This window comes from Marmota marmota, unplaced genomic scaffold, assembly GCF_001458135.2.
Source record: "Marmota marmota marmota unplaced genomic scaffold, marMar, whole genome shotgun sequence".
NCBI classification, from domain to species: domain Eukaryota; kingdom Metazoa; phylum Chordata; class Mammalia; order Rodentia; family Sciuridae; genus Marmota; species Marmota marmota.
The window spans coordinates 8,774,782-8,783,872 of NW_026000185.1; the positions used below are offsets into that span (position 1 = coordinate 8,774,782).

At 54.9% G+C, this 9,091-nt stretch overlaps 2 protein-coding genes across 8 annotated transcripts in view; one reads left to right on the top strand and one right to left on the bottom strand.

Annotated features, from left to right (window-relative positions):
* The window catches only part of Nprl3 (NPR3 like, GATOR1 complex subunit), a 34,399-nt gene extending 33,354 nt beyond the window's left edge, over positions 1–1,045 (top strand). For all 4 annotated transcript variants that reach the window (XM_048789512.1, XM_048789513.1, XM_015491061.2 and 1 more), the window contains one exon: positions 187–1,045. In XM_048789512.1, the coding sequence (XP_048645469.1) occupies positions 187–352 (166 nt within the window). In that variant the 3' untranslated portion in view covers positions 353–1,045. The remainder of the gene's footprint in view (positions 1–186) is intronic.
* Mpg (N-methylpurine DNA glycosylase) lies at positions 982–8,626 on the bottom strand. 4 transcript variants are annotated; one of them, XM_015491063.2, is made up of 4 exons: positions 8,417–8,626; positions 7,046–7,276; positions 4,119–4,323; positions 982–1,422 (listed from the first exon to the last, which is right to left on the bottom strand). In XM_015491063.2, exons 1-4 carry the CDS (start codon positions 8,540–8,542, stop codon positions 1,043–1,045), a joined length of 942 nt encoding a protein of 313 aa, XP_015346549.2. In that variant the 5' UTR covers positions 8,543–8,626; the 3' UTR covers positions 982–1,042. The 4 variants fall into 4 exon arrangements, with proteins under 4 accessions (XP_015346549.2, XP_048645471.1, XP_015346550.1 ...); XM_048789514.1 differs by having other exon boundaries at positions 8,210–8,571; XM_015491064.2 differs by having other exon boundaries at positions 8,129–8,571.
* Positions 8,627–9,091: the final 465 nt, after the last annotated feature.

Genomic DNA, 9,091 nt, shown 5'->3' on the forward strand with positions numbered 1-9,091 from the left:
TGCAGTCTTCAGTGGCTCTAGATGTAGACAGCTGTACTTCTTGTTAGGACCACTTCATGCCCACTGCTGGTCACCAGGGACTCCAGTGGGCACTGGGTCCAGGATGCTGAGCTAACCCCCACCAGTGTTTGTCAGAGGCATTTCAGGGTGCAGGCCTTGTCTTGGCTAATGCCACCCCTCCTCCAGGCTCCTTCACTACTTCCGCGGCCACCACCACCTGGAGGAGATCATGTACAATGAGAACACTCGACGCTCCCAGCTGCTCATGCTCTTCGACAAGTTCCGCAGTGTGCTCGTGGTGACCACCCATGAGGACCCTGTCATTGCCGTCTTCCAGGCACTGCTCACATGAGCCAGGCAGAGAATGGGGTGTGAGGGTGGGCACTGCATGGGTGGCCAGCCCTGGCCTGACTGAAGGCTTGCAGAGCCCTTGTCCTTATCCTTCCTTACCACAGGCACCTTGGTTCAGCAGCAGCTGTGAGGCCATCATCCTCTGTGCTCTTTTAACTCTCACTTGTCCTCGCAACAGCCTTACCATCACCAAAAGCTGAAGGGTGCCTTCTAGACTTACATCTGGTGAGGACTGTGTCCTTACACGTGCACATAGGCTGTTTTGACCCTCATCCTAGCCCTGGCCACATTTGCGGTGACCTTGCCCCACTTTGTGTGCTATCCTGAGGCATATATATTCCTACCTGCCTTCCGATGGGGTCAGCATGTGTGGCCACCTCACCCAGCACCACCTCTGCTCACCATGCACTGCATCCCTCCCAGATTGCTACGATCCTCTCCTGGCCCAGCCTCTCCACAGCACCACATAGGTCACCGTTGTGGTGGGTGGCAGCTCAACTTCCTGTCAGGACCCTGCCCCAGAACGTGCATTTACTGTGTGGCTCTCCTGTTGACCCTAACCCTGGAGGAAGGACTGACTTTAGGCATGTGATGATCAACCAGGGGCTCTGTAAAGACAAAACAGTTCCCTAGAAGCAAAACATTTATTTAGTTTTTAAACAATTAAAAAAAGCCTGAGTGGGCTCTTTGCTCAGGTCTGTGTGTTCTTCTGCTCAGCTGCTTTGTCCACCACACTCACCCATGGGCTGCCCTGGAAGTAGAAGCGCAGGGGCTTTTGGGTCCACTCCCCTGCGTTGCCAATGCCCACACGGGCTGCTGCCACCACGGCTGGTCTACTGGGGCCCAGCAGACCATACTCTAGCCACATGGCCTCGTCCTGGGCCAGGTCCCGCTGGTCAAAGCTCTTGTCAATAGCCAAGGCCTGGCACAGCTTAGAGGGACCGTTACAAAGCTCACGGTCCTTGAGGGTCCGGCTAAGCGTGCCTTTCCGGAGGTTGTTGCGAAGCTGGCGCATAGTTTCCAGACCCCCAAGGGGCTCAAGTGCTCGCAGTAGGACACAAGCACCATCCCCTGTTGGACAGATAGACAGTTTGGAAGCAGAGCCTCCCTGGCCCTTGTCTTCCTGCTCCAGTGCACCTCCAGTGTCACAGTGCTGACATGGTTGCTCACTGCCTTCTGGGTCTGCCCCTCCCTGTGTCTAGACTCCTCTGCATACCTGCATCCACAAGGCAGCTGTTCCTTCTGTAGGAACCCCTTGGCTGCCACCACAAAAGCACATGCTTTGCCTTCATCTTCTTAATAACTTTATTTTCTTATGTGGTGCTGAGAACCAAACTCGGTTCCTCACGCAGGCTAGGCAAGCCCTCTATTACTGAGCTACAACCACAGCCCCTTTCCCTTCATCTTGTATTTGGTGGCAAGTGTGAGGCCCCAGCAGCTGGTGCTCCTGGACTGGCATAACCCTGCTAGGAAGTGGGCAGTCCCAGGACGAGCCTAGATTCCTAGCCAGGCACTATGGCTCCCCATCTGTCTGCCACTCAGCAACCTGTTGGCCAAGCCTGGAAATTGGCCTGGGCACAGGATGCTAGAACGGCCGTGGCTCATGATTCAGTAGAGGGACTGTCCTCCAGCTCTCGGTACGCATGTCGGGAGATGTCCACAAGACCTCCCTTGGAGGTCTTCTCCAGCCCAGCCCTGCCCTATCAGTCCAGGCTACTTCAGGGACCCACTAAGAAGGCACAGATATCCAAATTCCTCTAGACCTGAATGTCTGGGAGGGCCCCTGTTATTACTGGTCTTGGACAATGATGACCTGGATCCAGGCCAGGACAGCTCTGACCCTCCAGTAAAGCTGCTCACCTATGGACCTTGGACTCCCAGTCTCCTGGGAGTCAGGCTTGGCCCAAGTGTGGCCAAGCTAGTACCCACTTTTGGGCCTTGGCCAGGTGGGTCTGCTCCCAGCCTCTGCTCTGCGTCAGCACTCAGGGCCAGTCCAAGTGAATGGAGCCATGCCCTGCAGCAAAGCCTGCAACCAGCAAGTGCTGGGTTCTTGTGAGCCCCATAACCAGCCAGTTTTCAAAGAGATTCAAAACAAAGCCTGGAGGTTCCAGTCCCTCTGAGTCTTATGCTACTTCCAGCTTGCTATTTGCTCACCCTCTGTGCCCACCCTCACTTTTTAATTTTTTTGGCAGCGCTAGAGATTGAACCCAGAGCTTTGTGCATGCAAGGTAAGCACTCTAACCGAGCTATATTCCCAGCCCTACCCTGAGTCACTTTTGCAGGAAGTAGGCAGACCCCTTGCTGGGCCAGAGCCACCTATAAAGGAAAAGCATCTCAGCCTCCACTCTGGCACACCTCTTTCCTGGTTCTTACACAGAATGCACTTGAGTCTCACATAATGACAGAAACACCTTTACTCTCTTCTTGCCCAGCCTCTACTACCTCACCCTGCTCTGCTGCACAGTGGCTCCAGCCTTGGCAGTCTGGCTATTCTCCTCCTCCTGAACCTGGCCCCTCTGAACTTCCATGTGCTGCCTCCACCTACACAGGTGACAACCATATCCTCAGCCACCACTCTTATCTGGATGATCCTAACCCTGTCTTCACCCATGTGGGGTCCTGCCCCCACAACCTGCACGTTCCTGGGGCATCTTGGTCACATGTTCAGAAAGGAATATCACATCCCTGCCACCATTCCACTGGCCATAGCACCAAGCACTTCTAGGCTCAGCCTTTCTCCTGAGGCCGGCCCTCCCCTCCTGAGCTTAGTTATTGCTAACAAGGAGCTCTGCAACCAGCTCTCAGGAGTAATCATGGCTCTCCAGGAAGGGCTCCCACCCTCCTGGATAACTAATCACTGAGAGCTTTCCTCCATGTCTGCTCTGGGTCAGACATGGGGCTGGTCCTGAAGTCCTTGTGTCCCCCAGTCTCCAAGGCTCTTGCACTTGACATCCTTAGCTGTAGGCTCTGGGCAGCCAAAATCCCCACGTCATTGCACTGTCCAACATACATGGCCTGCAGCATGGCATACTGTGACCCCCTACTGTTTTCCCCAAACAGTCTGGTTGTCTGGTGAGCAGTGGCTTTGACAGGATGGTGCTCTGAGTTCACCAAGGGCAGAGTCTACACCAGAGCCATACTCACAAGTGAGGGCTTCTCTCAGAGCACCAAGCCAGCAACTCCACTGTGACAACTCCATTGTGACAGAGGCTCCTGTGTGGTGAGGGCTGTCCTGTGCCTTATAGGGGTTCGGCAGCACTCCTGTTTTCAACCAGCAGATGCAGTACCATCCCCAGCTATAAGATGACCAAAAACGTCTCCAGATATTGCCTAATGTCCCCTAAGGGGCATAATTGCTCCTGGCTGAGAACAACTGATCAGACCCCACAACAGGCCACTTGATAGGCTCCTGCAATTGCTCAGCTCAGCCCAGATTGATCTCTCCTTTGCTTCCCTACAACTTGCTCTTTCCACATCTACCCCAGTGCTCTTTGCCATCAGCTTCAAGCTCTGGGATCAGTGGTAACCTCATGGAATCTGTCTGCTCTGCATTCAGGTGTGTCCCATAGCCTCTATCCCACAGGGGCCCAGTCCCATTAGCCAACCATGCCCTATCAATGCAGCCAGAGCTCCTGAATCCTGGACTTGGCCCTGACAATGGCACTACCTTCCTCAAATGCCTGACAACCCAGTCCTCCTGGGAGTCCCCCAATTACTAGCTAAGGGGGCTGTGCCAGTCCTGCTCCCTCATTGCCAACATTACTAACCTTGGCTGGAGACATTCATGCAGAAGTACATCCCATAGATAATGTACACATACAGGGTCCCGGGTTTCATGAACATGCCGCGGTTGCGGGTGGTCTGCCGGCCACCCCTTGAGTGGGCAGCTTCATCCTCTGGTCCCAAGTATGCCTCGGTCTCCACAATGCGGCCACGGAGCTCTGTGCCATCAGCAAGTCGCCGGACAAGGACCTGTGTGTGGGTAGTCTGCTCAGGGCCAGAAGCAATAGGGGTATACCCACCCTGACAGTCTCCAGCCTGTGCAACCTCTCACTAGCTCAGAATGTGCCAGATTCAGCCAGGCCCTCTCACCTGGCACCTGCACCGTGTCTCCTAATTAGATCCCAAAAGCCAGCATTGAGACCACAAGCCCTATTAGATGACCACCATGTAGGCTGACCTTCAAGTCCTCCCTACTTCCTCTCCCATTTCCCTTCAGAGGACTATATCAGCACGAGGCTGGCCAGTGTGGAAGGCACAGGTTCCCAAGGGTATCCATACATGGCCTCCTGGGGTATTCCAGAGCCTGTGGAGTGACCTTCCAAAGCAATCACAAAAGACCCTCACACTCAGCTCCCACCAACCAGCTGTAAAGCTTTTCTGAATAGCAGGACCAGCTGCCTGCAGTTCCCTAGCCTGGACCACTGTCTTGGGAATGGCCAGCTGTTCTGCCCCTGTGCTTGAAGACCCAGACCTAGGCCGGACTCAACCAGGGTTCACAGCAGAACTGCAGGGACTAGCCACATCTACAGCAACTGCCTCATCCTTAGGTCAGAGGGACCAGTTGGAAGGCCAGCCACCTTGAACTCAGGTTAGGGTCAGCTGTGGTGCCTGAGGGTCAGTATCACAGGACAGGATGGATTGATGACTGTCCTGAAACCTAGAAATGCCCACAGGCATCCAAAGCACTGGGGACAGGAGTAAGTACCTTGGGTTTGGCCTGATCATCTCCAGAGGAGAGCTTTCCAGGACTCTGAGGAGGCCTGCCCCCATGCCTCCTGGCACCCTGGGGCCCAGCTACCCTTCTGCAGGGAGCACACCTTAGTTCTCTGGTACATGTTCCTGGGGGAGGCAGCACCCTTCTCAGCTCAGAGGGTGACTTACTTCATTAGCTTTTGTTTCAGTGCTGGAGACTGAGCCAGGGCCTTGAGCACTCTTAAGCACTCTACCCCTGAGCTACATCTCCAGCCCTGAAATGAACTTTTTGATAAGAGTGTGACCTTGCTGAGGGGTCTGCAAGGGCACCCACTGGGAGGTTATCGAAAAGGCTGTCCTCCCCAACCAAAGGGACAGAGAGTGAGTACCCTCTTCTCTGCTAGACATCATCCTGTCCACCAACAGACTCCAGTAGGTATGATACAGGCCTAAAAGTAAACGACATGCCAAGGACACTGGCTAGAGGTGGATGCACTCTGATGCTTGACCATCAATCCTGGGGTGCACCTGCCCCACATATTGTTTGTCATGTCATAAATGTTCAATATCTAAGTTACTTTCAGAAAGATCCTCTGGCCCTTGCAGCTGAAAGCATCTTCATGGGAACAGAATCTCATCCCTTCTCCAGTAAGCTAGGTTTTTTTTTTTTTTAAGCATCTGGGTTTTGTTTGTTTTTGTTTTGTTTTTTGGTACCATGGATTGAACCCTGGGGTACTTAACCACTAAGCCACATCCCCAGCCCTTTATTTTTTGAGACAGGATCTTGCTAAGTTACTTAGGGCCTTGGTAAGTTGCTGAGGCTGGCCTCAATCTTGTGATCCTCCTGCCTCAGCACAAGGATGGTCCATGAGTCTGGGATCACAGGTGTGCACCACCACACCTGAGTTAGCACCAGACTCTTGGTACATGTTCCTGGGGGAGGCAGCACCCTTCTCAGCTCAGAGGGTGACTTATTTCAGTAGCTTTTGTTTCAGTGCTGGAGACTGAGCCAGGGCCTTGAGCACTCTGGTTTTTCTTTTCTTTTTTTTTACAAGATTTTTTTAAAAATCTTTATTTATTGTATTTATTTTTATGTGGTGCTGAGGATCAAACCCAGTGCCTCACATGTGTGAGGCAAGAACTGTACTGCTGAGCTAACCCCAGCCTCAACACACTGGTTTTTCTATTAGTCACAGAAACTGGCTCTCTTGGCCATTTCAACCTAAAAGTTAAAGGACAAAGGGTAGGCCAAGGAATCTCTGGGAGAGCCAGTAAGCCAGTTCTGGGACTTTGATACCCAGGAACAATACCCAGATGGTACTCAAGACAGACCTAGCCAAGACTCCATGGCTGTGCATGTGTGGTGACAGGGTGCATGGCAGGCCACCCCAGGATGGTCCCTGCTCCCACTCCAATATGTCCACCAGAGCCCAGATCCTGAATCTACATTGAGCTATAGGGGCCACTGGGCTGCCAGAGCTGCCCCTGTGAGCCATGTGGTAGGAAGGTAGCTGTCCCAAGGCAATTTTGATGCTGGTAATCTGACAGTGGCTGCACAGTTCCCGTGAGTCTAAAATTATCAGAAATGTCATCCTGACGAGTGTTGATTGTCAGGAGACAAGGCAGGCAAGGTGGCCAACCCCTCAAAGATACAGGGCCAACAGTGTTATAGTACCTCCAAGTGACCTACCCTGAAAGGGTCCCAAGTAGACAGGGACTAAGCGTCCATGTCCCAGGTGGGAAAGCTGGCAGTGAACTGCTACTCTCCTTGCAAGTAAAGGAAGACTGATGGTGACAGCCCTCCTCCATCTGAGGCAAACAGCCCTCCTTCTCCCAGTGACCCCAGACAACTAAGATAAGGCTCTTCAGGGACCAGGGTGGGAAAGCAGCTAACTGCGCCAGCACAAGGATGGTCCATGAGGGCCAGGTCAGGCTGTGAACAGTGGTGAGGGCCTCATGATGGCAACCTCATTAGAGACGATATCACTGTTGATATTACCTGTCCCAGAAAGGCGCGGGCCAGAGGGATGGCTGGCTGGTCAAAAAACTCTGTTCCTAGCCGGGCAGGGTGGCCCTTTGGGCTGGAGAAATAGATGCTGCGCTGGGGGCCCAGGGAAGAGGCTTGTCTCAAGTGGGGCTCCTTTGGGGAAGGCGACTGGGCTGTGTCCAGTGGGCTCTGCTGCAACTCTTTCTCTGCCATTCGCTTTTTTTGCCCCATCCTTCGGGAAAGCTGTAATGGGAAAACAAAAGTATCTGAGTAGGAGGCAACAGAAAACTATGTGGTAAAACAGGCCCTGGGAGTTCAAGGGCTCTGTCTGCCTCAGTTTTTTTCGTCTGCAAACTGTGGTACCGACCTTATGGGTTTCTCTGAGGCACAAACAATGCCAAGGCTGACATATTCAACCTCAAGTGATGACAGGCTGCTGGGTGGTAGGTGGACACTGCCCTTTGGGCCCTTCACACATGGGAGATGCACAGCCTGGTGACAAGGGCTGCAGGCCTGGGAGGGGATGTCTGAGGCTGCAGAGAAGGAGCTAGGACCCTCTTGATCCCATTTATCATGTTGACCCCAGGGAACCTTCTGAGTTTGCTTCTGGAACCCTGCTCTTTGTACCCAACCCTAACCAGGAATTTACAGTGTATATATGCATGTGCAGGAATTTATGCATGCAATCTCAGCTATTAGGGAGGTATGGCAGGAAGACTCCAATTTGTGGGTCAGCCTGTGCAACTGAGACTTTGTCTCAAAATAAAAAGGGCTGGGGATGTATGTAGCTCATGGGTAGAGCACCCTCGGGACCAAAAAACAAAACCAAAAAACCAGCCTAGACTCAGACAGAGCTTCTTTCCCCACTGGCTGCTGATGGAGGCAAGACTCACACTGTCCCAGACTTGTCTGGCCCAGGAGGCCCGAAACACACAGCTGGGTGAAAATGGGGCTGATCATCTGCCTAACCCCACCTCAAATGCTCAGCGCATGACCCCAGCCAGTCCCTAACTGCACTCTGCGTTACTGCCCAGGGTGTCAAAATAAGGAGCAGTGGGGCGAGAGGTCCCTTCCGCCATCACATGGCCGGGAAACCTGAAGACGCATCCTCAGCGGGTCTGGGGCCTCGGGAAGCTGGAGAGGAAGACAGCAAGTGAGTGCGGGGCCCGGACGCGCCTTCCTGGGCCGCTGGTCTCCGGCGGTACCCTTGGCGCCCTGCCCCGCGAGACATCCATTATTTTTAACATCAGTGCTGACGTCCACGTCGGGCCGAGGCGGCCAGTCGGCCGTGAATGGACGCTGACGTGACCGTCTCTGCAGCCCGGCCCACTGTGCCAGCTCGCCGTGGGCTCAGCCTCCGCTTCGCTGCGGTCCTGCTCTCACCCGCTTTGGCCCGAGGCCGGCCCCGCGGCATCCGGTCACTTGGGGGCTCATGGGCGGCGGGCTCGTTCGGGAATTGGAGGCTTCATCAGGGCCCGCGAGCGCGGCCGCACTCTCAGGAGTTCCCATGGGGTTCGGCCTCGCCGCTGCCGGGAGCCTACATCCCTGGGACCCGCAGCGTGCCCGCCTCCCGCCGCCCGGAAGCGCCAGCAGCTGGGCGGGGCCGCGCCTGCGCAGTAGGAACCTGGCGGGGCGCCTGCGGAGGGGCAAAGCCCGGCCCAATGAAGACTTCGCTTCCCGCAGTCCCCGGAGGCGGCTGGTACCTCCCTGCATCTCGGCTGCCCCTGGTCGCCTACCTCCAAAGAGCCCGCCCCTACCAATAGTCATTACGCCGGGCAGCTGGACTGGGCCCTTGAGGACCGGGTCGGAGCCCCTGTTTTGGGGCTAGGTCGGCACTATGGAGAGCGCGCCGGGAGGCGGCGGCCCAGTTCTCGACCCGAACTTGCCTACCCCTACCTCGGGGCATTTGAGTGTAGTGGGCAGGAAATGGACGCCAGGGCCGGGGTCGTTACAGCCGGTCAGAGGAAGAAAAGGGGGAGCAGCGGGATCTTTGTCTCTGCAGCGGAGCTCTCACCCCTCCTAGCGCCCAGGCATGTGGACAGTAGCTCGCCCACGTCC